This window comes from Anopheles moucheti, chromosome 2 (genome assembly GCF_943734755.1).
Source record: "Anopheles moucheti chromosome 2, idAnoMoucSN_F20_07, whole genome shotgun sequence".
In the NCBI taxonomy this organism is placed as follows: domain Eukaryota; kingdom Metazoa; phylum Arthropoda; class Insecta; order Diptera; family Culicidae; genus Anopheles; species Anopheles moucheti.
The window spans coordinates 69,413,683-69,432,390 of NC_069140.1; the positions used below are offsets into that span (position 1 = coordinate 69,413,683).

Genomic DNA, 18,708 nt, shown 5'->3' on the forward strand with positions numbered 1-18,708 from the left:
ACTTAAATTCGAGCATGATACGGTATGAGCACATCGCACATCTCATCGCAAGAAATAATAATATTGACGTTCTATAATTAGTGGTACAATTAATCTAGCTTTCCAGCACTGTTTGGCGCTGTCTCACCGGTGCTATTGTTCTATAAATAAGTTTCAATCCTTTTAGTATAACCAAACAACCTTTCTAGATGGTTCTAGATAGATGGCGATGGTTGAGCAACGTGCTGAATCTTAACGGATTATCACCTAACACTGGTCCGATGATGGATGAACGCTGGTTGAATCGTTCTCCTATTGCTGATGGCGATGTTATGGTTGGCGATGGCGTATCGAAGATCACCGATAAGAACACGGACACAAACAAACGCTGCACTTTCGCACAAGCGTGACTTTCGTTGTACAAATTCGTGACCACTTGGGATGCTCTGTTTGTGCATCGCACGATCCCCGACCTGTTCTTATCGGCAACGACTTATTTCAGCACTGACCTATGTCCTATGTATATTTAAAAAACAGGCATCACAGTACATTTTCTGCCGTGTCTTCAAGTGCACCATAATTCCGTTACATCTGTGACCCAGTGATACACATTCGTACAATTCTGGTACAAATTGTTGTGGTAGACATTAGACATATCAACTTGTCGCCTAGTGTCGGTCCATCCTGTACAGCAGCAATTTCATCCCTGGGATCGTTAACTGGCAGTTCTGTTTTTTTTTTGTTACTGCAATCGTCCACTTTTTCTCCTATTTGCTACGTATTTTTTCACACCTCGTGCAAGATGTCGGAAGTAATTAGCCCCTAATGACGTGGATCCGATGCCCGGTGTGCAGAAATACCGTGTACAGTACGAAAAAATGTATACACAAGGCGAGACCTTGTTGCGAATCTTCCCAGCAAGTCTAATGTGTCGATCATTCACGACGTGCCATGAGGATGAGTCTCTGAATCCTCACAATTGGTGGTTGATGATGGACCAGAATGAAATGTTGACAGAAAAAACATGCTTACTGCAGTTAATCAAAAACATGAACCTTGAAAGGCAAAAAAAAATCAATCCACCACGAGTTTTCCGACACTGTTCCCTCTGTTTATCGCCCATCTTAGAGGACACACGAGCTGTCGAAAACGATCCCCACTCGCTCTTTCTCTCTGTAAGATCACTCGGTACATTGCAACAGCATGCCGCTCTAGTAGTTACGCACCCTGGGACGTTAGCCCCAGTCGTCGGTGCGTGGTTGGGCCAGAGACCGATTTGAAACTGGCCAAGCAAAACTGGTTGATTCGCCAGACGCGTGCGGTCGCCGGATCGATGCTATTTTTACGAAATCCGCCACCACTGTCGCCACTAGCCGGTGCCAGGGCCGTTGATACTCCGTGGTTTACCGGTTGCGCGGCTAGTGTGCGCAATCACGACACACGCGCTATGTATGTGCCGACTGAACGTTTCCAATCGTTTGGTCTCGATGTCCATTTTCCTTCCCTTTCGTGCCGTAAAATGCAGTACCTGTATCGCAACGTGGCCAGTTCTGCTTTACAAGAACAGTTTCAATTCTGGGTGGCCAAAGTTCCGATTTCCTGGTTTCGTTTGCATTTGCTTGCGTTTGGTGGTTGCTGCGATAAATCGCCAAAGTTGGTGATTTCCACGAACAAAAAAAGTAAAACAAAGCCGAGAGTTCTCTTTACCCAACGTCATACTACAAGATTGTGGCGGTGGTTGCGTTGCGCTTATGTTTACACGTTGGGATAAATTGATAAACAAACATTTATTTTTAATTGTTTAATGTTAGTTTGATGCCCGTCGAAATGGGTTTAGTGGAGTGTATTAAAAACATCGTTATTAACATTAAACGATAATGGAAGAGACTGCATCAACATTAGTTTTTAGTAATATTAGTAATATTGGTCATTGTTTTTGTAGCAGGATTTAGTAATTTTAAATATAATTACTAAAGCGAATCCGTAGATTTGCCAAGTTTTTGCCTGTACAACAAAAATAAATCAACTTACTTAACGAATTTAATTAAAGTTAATTTGTTTAAAGAGTGTCTGAAGGAATTTGGAAGCCAATTATTTTATTGTTCTTCGTAGAATTCGGGAAAACGTGGTTTTCAGAAAAAAAACACGTTCGAATTTTGATCATATGCGTTTTTGCCTCAGGATGACTTTACTCTTCAGGTTCTAACTTCACTCAAATATGTGTGACGAGATATGTTTGCAAAGGCTCGCTTCACCCAAATATTAGTGACACTCTTATGCACTTACAATGAAATATTCGTTTGCATTTTTTGATACGGAATCGATTGCACAAGTTTTCTAATGTAAATAAAGAATTGTCACAGAAAATTTTAACTTCTATGGATTAAAGATAAGATTAAAAATAAATAAATGTTTTTTGTTATGGTCAAACGTTATGTTAAATTGTACGTTATATTATGTGTGCAATTTTATTAGTGTTCAAACAATCTTTTCACATCTGTGATGGTTTGTTTTTAAGTTTAAGAAGATTTTATTAAAAGAATGTTTTTGTTTGTTCTGTTGGAAAATGTTATCTGTTGTTCATTGCACACTTTTCATTCATTTTTGCTCATCGCAATCATTATGCGATAAACAATCGTTCATTTCGATGATGTTTTATATGCATGATTATTTTATAATTGCAGTATTTTAGATAATTACAAGTACATTTACAATCATTATCCCAAGGAAAATAGTCAATACATGAGTATGATTTCTATCTTCGGGAATTTTTTGCCAATATCGATAGTTACATTTTGGGTCCACAGAAAACGTCAGTGATTCACGCTGGGTAGCGAACATGTTAATGATGAATTGATGTAAATCTTTACGGAATATTTCATTGCAAAGAGAAATTGATTAGATGTAAATTTTTGAACATGACGATTTTGTTATGCCTTTAAATATTGCATAAATATGACCTAGAACTCTTTGCTGTTTCATCTGAACAACACTCTAATTTTTCCATCTCAATTTTTATCGTTTTCCAAACAAAATTGTAGAAAACTGGCATATAACGATATAATGTGGCGTGTAGGGAAAATAATCTATGAAGAAAATTCCCCCACAGCTTCCGGCACATGATTAGTCGACGGGGAAGTTTCCCCATTGGGGAAAGATAGATAATGGGTGGAAAATCTTACCTCCGGCCCGGCCCTAACCAATCGTTGAGTCGATGTAATGAAGGCATTATCGGCATGAGAATATCGGGTTGAGATTTGTTTCGTGTGTCACAGCGCAGTACCGGCACCGTGGGAGACACTTTTATCGATAAAGTAATGGGTACGTGTCAAGTGTCTGCGGGACCGTCTGCTGAACTGTTTGTACAGTTGTATGTTTGTACAGATGCAACGTCGTTAGAATACATTTTACCCCGCCAGGGAGACAATGTCTCGGAACTGTGCGAAATAAGTATGCAGAAATTATCGTTAGTCGTTGCATACTAGCACTGCTTCGGATCATCCTGGGATTGAGTTGAGTTTCCAACGTTGAATTTTCATTCTAGTATTCATTCTGATTGCTCGATCGCGATGTTCACCGGCTCTTGTTATTTAGTGACGTGATTAAATGTCGATGCTAATCGCGACTTCCGGCTGCTGTCTAGATTGATAACTAACCCGGGTTACTATTAACAACCCTACATCGTGGACACAGTAACGGTGCACTACACGATACGAACGAACGGATCACGCAAACCTAGCGCATGCCCAGCAACAAAAGGTATCAAACATAAATCGTCGAGACTTGAGAGTATTTTATTGGGGAGATTGCACACGAAGGCTCCAGTGGACACCGGTTGAATAACCAACCAGTGAATGACTGTCCGGTGAATTGAAGTTGGTGGAGAGCATTATTGTTAAAACCAGGAACTATTACATCGCTGAAAGTAGCCATCGAAGATGGAATGGTACTCTCTCCAATGATCCATGGCACACCAGCGTGAGGCTAGTTTTCAAATTTGCCGCCTTTTGCATAACATTAGCCTAAGTAGCCCACGAAGTGTCGACCTACTTTTAGAACGCGTGTCTCGGGAACTCACCGGAAGGGTTGAATCGTACTGCATTCTGTGTCTTCCAGTGTCTTCTTCGGACCTTAGCTAATATCTAGCAGGTCACGTATCGGATCCATCCGTGGCCATTGTGTTACGCGCTGGTTGTTCTTAATGGTATATTCAACCCGGCATGGAACACATTGTTTCCTTGTCGTTCTTGTAGAAAATGATATCTTTTACTGAGAATATTCCCTTCGCGTGGTATTGTAGGCTTGGAAATGGGTTCAGATCTATCGCTAATAATTGTCCCAACATAATTGTACGCTTACACATTTGCCGGTTTTTAGTGACCACTCCCTAGTCTACCACTTGTTTGACGGTGTTGGGTTGCTTACTCAAGCGTAACTGCTATTCGTCCGAGGTTACCGACCGGTACGTGTTGCTGCGGGTTATGTTGGACGTGCCCTCCAGCAGAAGCACACTACGTCCGCTAGGTAAAATTGTGTTGTCGCAGCAACCGTCTACAGCGTTTGCCCAATGGGTTTTGGTGTTAAAAAGCCATTACACTGGTAGTAAATCTATCAATGAAATGCTATGAAATGCGAACATCAATATAATGAAATGAATTAAAAACTAACATTAACGATATTTCGGTATTTTGATATCTCAGTCAAATGTACTTAACGATACTTTGACTAGGAAAGGTCAAGCAGGCCCATTGTACCAACTTTATGTTGTTTCGTTTCAATTCACCAGATCTACTCATCAGTCTTTTCAAGATTTATGGGTCTCCTTCAGAAGAGGAAAAAAAACACAATGGAAAACAAAAAGAATAAAAAAATAAGTTTACTTCAATTCACAAACAACAGCCATCAAAGTCCGTATTTCAAAATGGTTCTGATCTCCGAGATTAAGCTACGATACAAAGCTTCACGCTACGTTCAACTACGTTTCGCCAGCGTAACGATAATAACTTAAGTACTTTGAAAGATCCCCCATGTACCGTGGACAATGAGGTTTGAGTTAAAGTCTGTTGAACGAATTTGTGATGATAATCGATTCAAACCCCGCCACCGTTCGATGATGGGTGAAGGTGCATCGATTGCAAACATGAACAGTATGCCATCTTAGATCCGGAGGTGTTGATTCTCGTTCGGACGTCACAACAATCACAAGAATTTGTAATAATCATTGTAAATCATGCCGTTTTCTAACCATCGGTAATATTTCTGCTAGAAAACCGCTCGTAGAAGAAGCACGAGAATGGAAACCAACCATCGAGTCACGGTGCCCGCCGAGCGAGCTCCATGCGAATGTTTGACGCCAAATGGAGGCAACATTCCGCGGTTGAAATGAACACTCGAAATCGAAAGCATCTTTAGTCGTCACCACCACTACCCAATTTATCCTCAACCCCGACGCCGTCGCTCAAACGAGTTCCTTAATCAATCCCTAGCAAAAGGAACCGGTTCGTCGCTTCCGAAATGGAATGGCACTGTTGAAGTCGTAAGAATGTCTAGAGCAACAACAAAAAAACAACAAGAATGGAAAAAAGCGTTTGCGTATTTTCCTGATGTGTATCCACTCGTACCCACTTCGTACCTACCCCACACGGTCATCCTCGGTTGAATCGCAAATGATTCGATAATCCTCCTTTAACCTTGAACCGAACCGGAAAACGTCCGAAAAGTTGTCTTTTTCGGGTATGGGTGGTTAAGGTATCGCTTCTAGCGCTTGCTTCATGAGTGATCTTCATTGGAGCATGACGATAGTGCTAAAGGTAGGTTTTCGTTTGCAACGGTCGCTTACTACGATACAACGTGGAATTGGGGTTGATGATTTTTCATCAAAAAATGCCATACCACAGATGGTCAATGTCGAAACAGCGGGTCACCGTTGAAGCGGTAAGCACTTGTATCAAGACCACTCCTGAAGCAACTGACGATCATCGCGGTTTGCCCATGAACGATCGTTAATGCGAGTGTAAATAAGGTGTACGTCAACGCAACACCCCATCACCCCGATACATTGCATGTCGGGAACCGGTTTTTCGTTTTCGATTTTGGTTGCAGCTTCATCCATCTCCCGGTATGGTTGGGGTACGTGTAGTTCGGTCTGCACTTCCACTGCACCAGCGATAGGAGATCAATTACGAGGAGATTAATTGCGCTGCTGCTGACGAGGACAAGGAGCGCACTGGGTCTTCTAGATCCACGGGAACATTGCGCAATGCGTGACCGTTGGGCTGAATCCGGAAAGGTCTACAATGTGGTGTGATTCATACAGAACGTTCATACACATGTGAGCAGAACAAACCGATTCCGACTCGTAGTCTGGCACGCCTATTACGCCATTGGATAGCTTCAAGAAGAAACTAGTACTAAGAGAGAATAACTAGTACTTTTTAGTGCGATTACAACCCAATGTAACATCTTACCGTGAAGAACCGTGATGAGCATGTTGAGCAATCTTTATTTGCACAAAAAAAAAGCTATTTACATGAAGATGGTTTTTGTTTGCTCTGTCAGCGGGAACACCTGTACGATTCCCTGTAAAAATTTGCTTCGCACCGTCAGCGTTGGCCGGTTGCATATGCAAATGATTCCATCCGCGATTAGCGTCTCGGAATTACAATGACATCGTAAGTGCATTTTTTTTCACCCTCCACCCAACCAGCCGATAAAAGCACTAAATGGAAATAAGGCACCCTAGCGTGTTTACGCTTTTGATCGGTTGTTTTTATTCCACTGCTTGACCAAATTGACCAAAGCTCGATGGAGGTATCAAGTGTCATTACCTACTTCGAAAGTTGATCGAAACTGGCTGGAATTAGACATCCAGGCCGTTACAAGAAGCTTCACCTGCACCTTGGCTCGGGTCATTTGCCCTCCGGAACGGCGCTGGTGGTTAATGAGAAGTACCTCCACTATGAGTAAACTCGTAAAGTGAGAACGTACAGCACACTGCGGTGCATACGGGAGTAGTTTATGCTCATGAGAACCAGATTACTCATCGATCGTGTGAACCAAAATCGAAGCACATTTTAATGCGAACTAAGCATTACTTGTCTGTCGTTACCTGCCTTTTCCTGCTTACTCAGGGAATCACCCACAGTGACGTATCTGGGTTACTGACGAGGTACGAGAGCTTGATAAAGCTGAGAATTGATCGTGGAATTTCCTTTTAACTTTAGAGTTCTATGGTCCGAATGCTACTATTGGAACTATTTCACTGATTGATCGATTTGAGTCATCGCCAAAGATGCCTTCACGGGGAAATAGTTTTCAGGTCACTGCAACGCCATCAAGGAGCATCTTCGTTTAGTTCAGTTTGATCATTCCTCTCGCACAGCACGCACGCCAATTTCCTTACGAGTGATAATTTATGTAGAATGTGAGCGTTCCAATCTTATCGATATTCATTATCCATAACGAAAACTTAGCATTACTTCCTTACCATTCGCGATCGGGTATCGCTTCCGCTTGTTCCGAGATCCCTCCTTCCGTGCTATTGCGTGCAGTTTCGTAATCTGTTAAACGATCAATCACTGTTGCACATCATTAGCCGGCCGAAACCACATTTAAAGCAAAAGTGTGGCACACATCGTTCCACCCTTACCGGGGAGCTTCCACGACCGGCACCGGAGAGACATTTCGTGAATCGGTTCCCAGTGTAATTATCAAAACACGCACACATTTCGTCTTTTGCTCCGTGCGCCGGGGCTATTAGTGAATTACATTAAATAAGCGTTAATTACGTTAAGTCGTCGGAAAAAAAGGCAGTGCTTAGCACAAAACCAAAAACCCCACGCTGGACGGACGCCCAGCATCCCTACCGTGAAAGCGTTTCCTTTCTATTGTGTTCCATTTCCTCTTGGGCCGAGTTGTTAGTGCTAATGTTTCGATTGTGCAACAACGTATCGTTTTGCTTTAATTTGTTACTTTTTTTTTGTTTTTCAGTTTTTGCAGTGCCCGCACTAGCCGTAACATCAAATTTGTAAACCCAGTGAAGTAATCGTCCACAGTGAAGTGTAGTGTTTTGTTTTAAGCTGTATAATAACATCCTGAAAATCGTTTGTGTGTGCAGTGTGCATTTTTCGTAAATAAGGTGTGCAATAAAGTGCATTTGTCGACAAAGTGTTCCGGAATCAGTGCTCGCTGGCAGCTGTCCTTTACCATCGGCGTACCAAAGGTTTTACTGGAGACTAATTTAAAATTCGCATCAACCGGCGGGAATGCTCGTTAAATCGGTTAAAGTGAAAATATAAACGAAGCTTCTGCACTGTTGTTGGAAAGTGCATCGCGTGTTAGTGATTGTGACGCCTGTAACATCACCTGTAACTCGCCTGTAACCATAAATTTGTAAAAGAAAGTGCGAATTATTACTTTTCCATGTAAGCAACTTCCGTTCAATGATACCGGTAGCATAATAACGGAACGATCCCATCAAGTGGGGGTGTAAAAGTGTATCGCAGTGTAAAAGAAACACAGCCCAAAAAAGTGTAACTATTCCTAACCTTCAAATGGTAGAACGGTACAGTAAACATTTATCGTAGCAATCCATATTTTGGCAACATGGTTTGGTGTAGAGATTAAGCTACGCAGGGTTAGCAACAGACAAACAAAGAAACAAATTGTCAAACATTTGGTAAAACATCAAGGTAAAACCACACAGTAACACCTGTAAGTGGCGCATCTAAGGGTGAAAGTGCAAGCTTTGCCGCATTTGACATCGCCCGGAGAACACTTCACTACGGGAGCGGTAACATGAAATTGTCCAAGCATGCCGACTGCATGCAAATACGAGCATTGCTAAAGAAGGACTATCTCGTCCGGATACGACAACCAGTAAGTATTTTCATTTGTGCCATTTGATAAAACTCGTGTCCTATCTACTGACTGATTTAATATTCAACCATAAAAAGTTGTTTCATCCATGTAGGTCAATTTTTTACATTAAAGTCCCGTGTGTATGAAATGTTCCCTCGCACATAGTAAACAATATTCTACGCATTGTGCTACTCGGGCATCGTGATGACACATCCGGCGTTCAGTACCGTTTTGCGTAATAGCGTTCGTTCTACATACTTTGATAAGCACCGATTCAGCTCACAAAACATTCCATCATTTGTTTGGTTCGTTAAATGAGCGTCAGATGTTTCATAGCCATGAAAATGAATTAGATTTGAAAAAAAGCTCTGCATGACTAAATGATCGCTTATGTTTGTGCACTATGTAGAAATTAAAACTTGGAAGCGAATATTATGGTGATTGTGATCAGAAAGTTGTTCATTTTAGTACCTAAAAGTTATGATAAATAACCGCATTCCGTTTCATTAGAGAACTCTTTTTTCTACTAGAAATTGCATTAAATTGCTGTTTTAAATGTTTCTACTAGAAATTAATAGTGTTAAAGTAATAGCTTAATGGTAAAGACGTTAATCTTCACATTCCTGGATCGAAGTTCAATTTCAATAAAAAAAATCCAGACCAAACATGTATAATTAACCAACTATGGATACTTCAAATTCAGAAACGTTATAAGTGGTATTTCTTGAGTTTGTAAACCCTAGTGGAAAAAGAGAATAAATTATTGCTAAATATATAAAAGAGCATTAAAACAACAAATCAACAATGATAAAAAAATCAAAAGTGCCTCCTTTAGTTTTGAAATCGTTTGGTTTCAAAGAATGAAAAAAAAAGTCAATTCACCTGCTAATACTAATTTATCCTTACAAATAGTTACAATTATTCGACGCTTTCCTTTTTTTCCTTTTTCCAATAGCTAATTTTGTTGAATAAAGCTGAATAATACAAACGTGTCCTCTTTCCATCTTTCTCTTCGGCACTTTAAACTTTTAGTGGATGACTTTCATACAGTACCTATGGCCGTGCATGATCTTCACCGCTCTGTACATACTGAGAAATCGGTTCCAGGCGGTGGAAATAAACGACTGCCAGTTTCCAACCCGTAACCTACAGGCCAACGGTATCCTGCCCTTCTTCCAGTCATACATCTGTACGTTCGAAAACGAGTGTCAAGATGCGAAAAATTTTGCCGAAACGGAAGAATTCAACGATGCGCCGGTAACACCCGTGGTAAACATCGTGCAGATCATTCTGGATAACAATCCCCTGTACGATGCGATCATAGCGCTTCCGATCGATCGGAACTTCATCACTAGCGTTACCACAATAGTAACGCATCCAAAGTTTAAAGAAATCGAACGTACGTTCTCAATGGCAACGTGAACTGTTCAGAGGCGCTTAATGCTAAACATGTAAATAAAATGAACATTTTTTTCACCACAGGCAATGCGGATCGTTTAGTGAAGATGGTGCCAGAGATCCGCAAAAAGATCGGTGGTTCGTTTGACATTTTGCAACTGTTTTCCGACGATCAGACGTTTTCAAAGTCGGGCAACATTCTCTGCGGTCGGCCGTTTCCGCGCAGTAACAACATCCGGTTCGTGGACAACATTCTCTACACGCCCGACTACGCCGGGGCAGATAAGGACGAGCTGGACGTGATGTCGACGGCCTACTGCAAGCAGTTGTATCTGGACGTAACAAACACAAACAATGGCAAGATCACGTGGCGTTTTCTGAAGCCAATCCTGCAGGGAAAGATTCTGTACGGTCCAGCAAGCGAGCGTAATGATGAAATCATGAAGCTGGTGAGTGTGGCATGATACATCAAGCAGCAATATCTTCAACATTAGAAGTATGCGATATATGTCTGGATATTATTCTAGCATGGACTATTTTCAATTTTCAATTTCAGGCCAATCAAACGTTCGCGGATATGGATCGATTGAGAGAGTTTTTCCGTGCACTCGATACTACTCTGCAGCTGCTGCGCACTGACGAAGAGATGCAGGACAGCTTCCAGGGTTTAATCGATCTTGCTAAAAGTCCATTGGTGCAAATGATCGCCGGTGGAAACGTGAACATTGAGCTAATTGAAGGGATGTTAAACGGCATCCTGCATGACGAAGAAGTTGCCAAGGCGGTGAATACGATCGCAAACATCTTTGATTGCTTCTCCGCCGATCGTTTTATCCCGGTGGTGGATGAGACAGACCTGGAAGATCGTGCGTTTGAGTTGAATCGAAAAAAGTTGTTCTTTGCTGGTGTTTACTTCGAAAATGGCACCACGGAAAATGAAATCACGTACAAAATTCGTATGCGCACGGACGATACGCCGGTGACGGTGGAGAATCGCAATCGTTTCTGGTTCCCCGACCCGGAGTCAAGCTTCGAGCTGGACATGCGTTATCATCGCGGTTTCGTACAGATTCAGCATGCGGTCGATATAGGAATTATCAAGCAAAGGAAAAAAGAAATGTTTACCAAAGCTCGCAAGGGAGAAACCGAAGACGGTTCACTCTCGGGTGGCGAGCTGGAGCTGGATGATGACTTGGGTCTGGAGGACGATCAGGATACTGAAGATAAGAGCGCTGAAACTGAAAGTAATGAGGAGTTGGATAGTACAACTGTTTCTACGTCTACGTCTACGTCAGTTCCAGCAGAAACTACTACCGAAAATTTATCATCAGTATTCGCGGATCTGAGCAAACGAATAAACGTATCTCAGGAAGTACTGAATCGATTCGGTGGTGGAAGCAATAGTAGTGCACTGGAAGATTTTCTCGACTTTAAGGACGATGAAGAGGAAGACTCAAATCTCGAATCATCTGCCACAACTACTGTGAAACCAGCACCAGCGCTCCAGCGACGCAAAAGACAATCGTTTCTAAGTTTGTTGTTCGGTGGTGGAGAAAAAAAACCCAAAAATGAAGTAGAATACAAGGTTGCAAATGAGAAGTTCTACACGAAACAATTTCCCTATCCCAAATACACGAAGGATGAGTAAGTTGAGCAAATGCAAAATATTCACTAGTACATGTTGTGTACAATTTACTTCACTTATGCTGTCCACTTCTCGTTATAGCTTCAAAAAAGGTCTCTATCTTGCCCAATCTATACAAATGGCTTACTTCATAGCACTAATTGTGCATGTCGCTGCGGCGGTGCGGCAAAAGATCTGGATGAAGGAGAGTGGCAATTCGATGCTGATGCGCTCAATGGGCCTCAAGTCTGGGTCGGAAACCGTTTCCTGGGTCATTGCTACGTTCATCGAAATTTGTATCGTGTTCCTGCTTGGACTGATCATCCTCTATAGTGGAGGCATTCTAGCGTACTCCAGTCAGATCTTCCTTTTCTTCTATATGGTTGTGTTCGGCATCTGCTTAATCGGGTTCTGGTGAGTTATGAACTAAGGCTCGATGTGATAATTCATAAATTATTTATTTATTGGTCGGTTGGTACTTTGTGTGACCTTTCGCTTTCTTCCTCCTCTTTTACAGCTACATGTGCTCCATGTTCTTCAGCTCGGCCAGCATTGGTTCGGTGTCGAGTGTGATACTCTTCTTGATAACATTCCTTCCGTACATTATTATCATCTCACTAGGAGCAACACTGTCCACAGTGGGCAAGTTCATCGCGAATCTTTCCTTCTCAACGGCTTTCTGTTACGCCTGGCGTCACGTGATGCGCATGGAGCTCCAGCATCGTGGAGCGAATTTTAGCAGCGCCTTCCGTGGTGCGATCGCCGACAATGATCTGAAGTTTGGCATTCTCATGATTTTGCTGGATGCCGTGATCTACTTTGCTATCGGCTACCTGTACCAGTGTTTGAAGAAAGGTATTCAAATCTGCATCATAATTCGGATGGTGATTTATTGAAGCGTTGCTGTTGCGCTATTCTCATTCCAGATGAAACAACATTCCATACGGTAAAGCGCATTAAACTGGACAAAAGCATTGGCGCGGATCTCAGAAATGTGGACGTCACGTATGAGAAGGGCGGCAAGAAGGTGTTGAGTGACGTATCGATAACATTCCGCCGTGATGAAGTGACCTGTCTGCTCGGACGGAACGGTGCCGGCAAAAGCACAATCATGTAATAACGAACCACATCCATTCGTATATCGTGGCCTTGATTGTCTTTCAACCTTTTTTTTTATAGAAAACTGCTGACTGGCCAGGTATTGCCCATCGAAGGCGACGTTCATCTGCCACTGGACTACGATTTCATCTCCGGCATAAGGAACAATGCGGAGAAGATCGGCCTTTGTCCGCAAAATGATGTGCTCATTCCGAACCTTACGGCTAAGGAGCATCTGCAGCTGTACGCACGTATCAAGCTGACACGTGGGTTCGACACGGAAGTCTCACGTACGCTGGATAATCTAAAGATGGGCCCTTACCAGCACTACAGAGCGTCTGATTTGTCTGGAGGATTTAAGCGGCGATTGTGCATTGCAATTGCGTTTCTTGGTTCACCGAATCTGGTAATTTTGGACGAACCATGCAGTAGCGTTGATACGAAAGCGCGCAAATATATTTGGGAGCTAATCCAAACGTTACGCAAAGATCGGGCAGTTATCCTTGCAACCCATCATCTGGACGAAGCGGAGTGTTTGAGCGATAAGATCGTCATGTTGGAAAATGTATGTTTGCAGGAAAATTGCTGTCAACTGTCAACCGTGCTAAACACATTCATATGCTTTATGAACGCATCTTTTTAGGGAAAAGCTATACTGGAGCAATCACAAGAAGAGCTGAAGAAACGGTTCACTAACACAATCTATTTGAAAGTTGTATTGTGCCAGATAGATATAGGTCGTGCACTTACGACTGCGGAGCTGACAATTTTACTGGATAGCATTACAGATATAAGATATGACATGAGTGCTACGCTGAATCAACTCGACTTCAAGATCACCTCTACAACTGACGACAGTCAGGTGTTAAAGTATGCACTCATATTTCTCGTCTTGTATATCTTCCACATATTGAACGTTTGTTTTCAATTGATATTTTTTTTAGCATTGAACAACTTTTGCAGCACTTGGCGCAGCTGAAACAAAACAAACAAATTGAATCGTTCGAGATTCGCAACGAAAATCTGCTCAACATCTTTAACACAGTCAACGCGAGTGAATCGATGCTAGACGATCCCATGTTGCTCAATGGGAACGGCAACACTTCTTCGCACATTCCAAACGGGTTTCATGGACCAAAAACGAATGACTCCAAGCTTGGCACACTGTCCATCATGTGTGCACTGTTGAGTAAGCGCACGCGTCATTTCATGCGTAACTATCGCCTGTTGGTGTGTTTACTTGTGCTACCGACAATTTTTGAAATCATTGCCATGGGTTTCATGACAATTCGTCCGCCCGGAGAATACGATCAGATGGTCAATTTTTCGACGGCGCTGTATCCGAAATCAGTCGAGTTTTACACCAATACTACCGATGGGGACAAGTATCGGAACACGATCGTTTCTGACCTTCTAGAACACTGTACAGACGACTTGTGCTCCATCTTTAACTCCTCGTTGGATGCTTATCGATGGGTTCTGGCTACCACGGACAAGTATACGGAGCGACGCTATGGTGGTATCACGGTCAACAAGGAGAAAAATATCGTTTGGTACAACAATAAGGGCTACCATTCGATGCCAACGTGGTTAAACATGCTCGATACGGCAGTATTACGAGCGGAAATGGACGATCCAAGCTACACAATCCGCACCATTAATCACCCGTTGAAGATCGAAGAAGATGATTTGTCTATATCATCAATGTAGGTTTTGTACACTCGGCATGGTTATGGCATCCATTAACCCATTTCTTCCATATCGTTTTTATATAGTTTACAGCAAATCGCTGATGCCGGAATATCGCTGATTATGCTGTTGGCCTTCAGTTTGGTGGTCGCCGGGGCCTCGGTGTACATCGTAAGTGAACGGATACGTGGAGAAAAACTGCAACAGCGTTTGGCCGGCGTGAACGTCTTTACCTATTGGACTGTAACGTACGTCTGGGATGCTATGGTAGGTTAGAGATCACTTAAAATCACGATCAGATCCATTAAACGATGATTCTTTTTGTAGATCTTCCTCATCGCAGTTGGATTGGCCGTGATCGTGTTCAAGGTATTCGCTCTGCCAGCATACGTGGCAAGAGAGCAACTCGAGGGCATCGTTTTGTTGTTGGTGTTCTACGGTTTTGCAAGCATACCGACGGTGCATCTGTTTGAGAAGTTATTCACTGATGCCAGCTTTGCGAATATGTCTCTGTTTTGTCTGAACGTCGTTACGGCGCTGGGTACGCTAACCATCGTTTTGCTGTTCGATATTTTGGGTGGCAGCGATCAGTCGGAGAAGATTAGAAACTTCCTAAACCGTGCGTTCCTTGTGCTACCACAACACGCTCTTTCCGATGGATTGATAGAGCTGTCCAAGAATTACATCACGGCTGAAATCTTCAAACGATACTACATCGACTCGTACAAATCCCCCATCCACAGTGATCTCCTTCGACCGCATCTAATCGCCCTGGTAATAATGGGGCTTATCTTCATGCTGTTAAACGTAGCCATCGAGTATAAGCTGTTGCAGCGTCTGTTCAACCGGATAGCTGGTGTATCTCGCCCCAAAACACATGAGCTGAACGGGGTCGATACGACGGACTACAGTACAATAAGTCATTCAATAAGTCGTGTCGATGGAAAGAAAAAGTCCATCACGGCTGACCAGATCCTATCGGTGGACAACCTGAGAAAAAAGTACCGTGTATGTGGTGGAGGGGGCGGCGGTGCAGAAGGTCAGGAGGTAGTTAAGAATGTATCCTTCAAGCTGCACTATGGAGAATGCTTTGGATTGCTCGGCACAAACGGTGCCGGAAAGTCCACCATCTTTGCCATCCTATCTGGAGAACTGCTTCCATCGGGAGGCAGTTTCACTTTCTACAGTAATGTAAGTAATTTAGTAACATATTTGTGAACCCTTAATAACTTACACATTGCTCCATTCTAGCATGGCCCTTCGTACTGTCCTCAGAGCAATTTCCTTGATCCGTTGCTCACGGTGGAAGAGGTGATTGTATTCTATGGTAAGCTGCGTAACATCGAATGCATCGATAAACTGGTAATGGAAACACTTAAAGAATACCATCTCGAGGAATATCGGAAGGTGATGGTGAAAAATCTAAGTGGAGGCAATCGTCGGAAGCTCTGCGTGGCTGTTGCTTGCTTTGGCCAGTCTGAAATTATCCTAATGGACGAACCAACGAGCGACCTGGATCCGGTCACGCGCTCTATCGTTTACAGTACAATTGAACGGTTAAACGCGCAGAATCGCTCGATACTGCTGACTTCCCACAGTATCTCCGAGATCGATCGGATATGCCAGCGGATAGCGATCCTGAAGGACGGTGAGCTGCTTACGGTTGATACACCAGACCGGCTGAAGGAACGTTTCGGCCACAGCTATCAGATAACGCTATATCTTGAGGGTATTCGCGAGGTGGACTTTTTGCGAGTAAGCTCTTTGTAACAACGACACGTAGTACATATTGTTGACGCAGCATTTGTTCAACTTGCAGGTTATCAAGCGTGAATTTGATGTAACGCGTAATATCATCCTGCACAAGAATTCCGTCCAGTTTGTGTGCCAGATCTGTCCAGACGCTGACGCGCAAGAAAAACCACACAAAAATGGTCACGTAACGATCATGCTAAATGAGACCGGCAATATTGTGGTAGCGCCGGGTACATCCGCCACACGTACAGCCAGTGAACTTTTCCTAAAGCTACAGCGCTTTGCCCAAGCAAATAAACTACGATACACGATTTCCCGTTGTCAGATGGATCAGGTGAGAATTAACGCGATGCTTTGCGACATAAAGCCATCAAAAGTGTTCTATTTTGGTTTTTTATGCTCTAGGTATTTGAAAATGTTCTACAAAGTCATGAAGAAGACCACGCAAATCCGGGATTCGTCGACAGCTAGGAAAAGGATGATTTGTGCAATCCTCTTTTGTTGTAACATATAGGTACTGCTAGGATTAAATTTTTAAATTTGGTAATGTTAATAAAAAAACATGGAAACAGTGAATATCTATACTTTTGTGTAGAAACTATGTTGTTATGTATATAATCTGTGGTCAGTATTTTGATAAATATAATTTAATCTAATGTACACATGAATTACAGACTGTGTGTGCCATTAATCTTCCATGACGTCACCGACTTGTATTGCTTTTGCGTGACGTGTGACGTCAATAGGAATGGATTTTTCCAGACCTGCCATCCACAATGTCTAAAGCTTCAATTGCATGCACTCATCCAAAGGGAACATTTTACGTAATAACTGGAAACAGGTTCTCAGGTTCATTAACCTGCTGTCTGGTTACATATGTACACGCTTTACATTGGCGTATAGATGCAAAGCAAATTTGGAAGAAAATGAAAGAACTCACCTGGAAAAACAAATTCATCGCTCCAAAACACGAAGCAAGTAGCCGAAGGGTTTCGATTAAAATATCCGTATCGAGTAAACCCTGGGGGAGACTGGACTCCAAACGAAAGAAATGTGGGCTAGTAGTGTTCCTGGGCAACCGCAAGTGAGTAGCGAAGAAAGTAGGTCACCATGGAGCCTTACCATGATTCTCGCTGGAAAACTTCGTCTGGTAAATTTTTTCTCCACGAGAGCGTTATGTTCTCTTTCCCAGTTGTTGTGAGCGTCCTGTCGAATTTTTGCTCACAGCTTCTCCTGGTGAGAAAACAGGGGAAATGAGCTTTGATGTACAGTGAGCTTTGCAATGTTGTTAAAAAAAGACTACGAAGGACACTTCATGAATTTATCCCTGTCAGTAACATTAGTTGCATACACATACACTAGCAACGAACACATACGAAGGTTGGAATTCAGTGCTATTCTCTTCTTCGTGAACAGTTATCCGGTTTGAGGAACGGGAGGAGTTTTCATTCCTTTTAACCTCGTTATGTACATCGCCACGTGTCTGGCGTGGGTGTCGCGGGTGTCGCGGGTAAAAGGTGAACGCGGGAGATGGAACGAAGACAAAAGGTGAACGGAACGCGAAAATGCTGCGCTGGTTATCTACCGTGCAGCTTTCCAGACAACAAAGGACACTTACGGGGTCCGGTCCGTTGAGCCCTGATCTACACCACACCGAGTGAGGTTTCGTCTGGTCGGTGCCTTCGCTGAAATGGGTCACAAATTCCATCGCGGAGGAGTGTGTAAGGTGATACTCTTCGTTTGAAGGTTTATTGTACTTTAAGAAAAATTAAGTAAGTTGATGTTTTTTTTATTTATTAAGTTGATTTTACACAGAATTGACAATTGTGTAAATGATTCAGAAAAAAAATAAATTGTAAGTTAATGAAATTTTATTTTCCAATAAAACAACAAAAGGTTTTTTGTCTTTTTGATCTTTTGTGAAAAATATTTGATTTTGGGCAGCAATCTGTTTTCCTTCTTTTAATTCCCATCATCCTAGGATGTGATAGTACCAGAATACATAGAGAATTCATTCTAGTCATTGCAAATTTCCCTACCTAGAAAAAAGGTCTTGAATAAATTAAAGGGTGTCCCACAACAAATTGAATTACGAAGAAAACGCTGTAGAAAATTACCTAGTGATTAGACAATAAATTATTAGCTATTAGTAAGGTTTTGGCATATTCATTTCATTCATATTCAATACCATAACGGTAAGCTCGCCCCTGACGCTTTAGATTTAAGATCTTCACTGTTCTACCGTAGTGTCAGCTTTATAATACTTCAGTATTTTTTCGTTAGGCCTCGAAAGTATTCTGTTTGGA

The 18,708-nt window shown here is 42.5% G+C and overlaps 1 protein-coding gene across 1 annotated transcript; it reads left to right on the forward strand.

The window, feature by feature from the left end:
* The first annotated feature begins 8,756 nt into the window (after positions 1-8,756).
* On the forward strand, positions 8,757-16,976 carry LOC128299043 (glucosylceramide transporter ABCA12). The gene is made up of 15 exons (XM_053034885.1): positions 8,757-8,856; positions 9,871-10,237; positions 10,321-10,685; positions 10,793-11,880; positions 11,963-12,274; positions 12,378-12,715; positions 12,787-12,973; positions 13,040-13,523; positions 13,602-13,828; positions 13,903-14,664; positions 14,734-14,914; positions 14,975-15,838; positions 15,899-16,402; positions 16,467-16,736; positions 16,808-16,976. The coding sequence occupies exons 1-15, from the start codon at positions 8,776-8,778 to the stop codon at positions 16,871-16,873; spliced, it is 6,096 nt and encodes a 2,031-aa protein (XP_052890845.1). The 5' UTR covers positions 8,757-8,775; the 3' UTR covers positions 16,874-16,976.
* Positions 16,977-18,708: the final 1,732 nt, after the last annotated feature.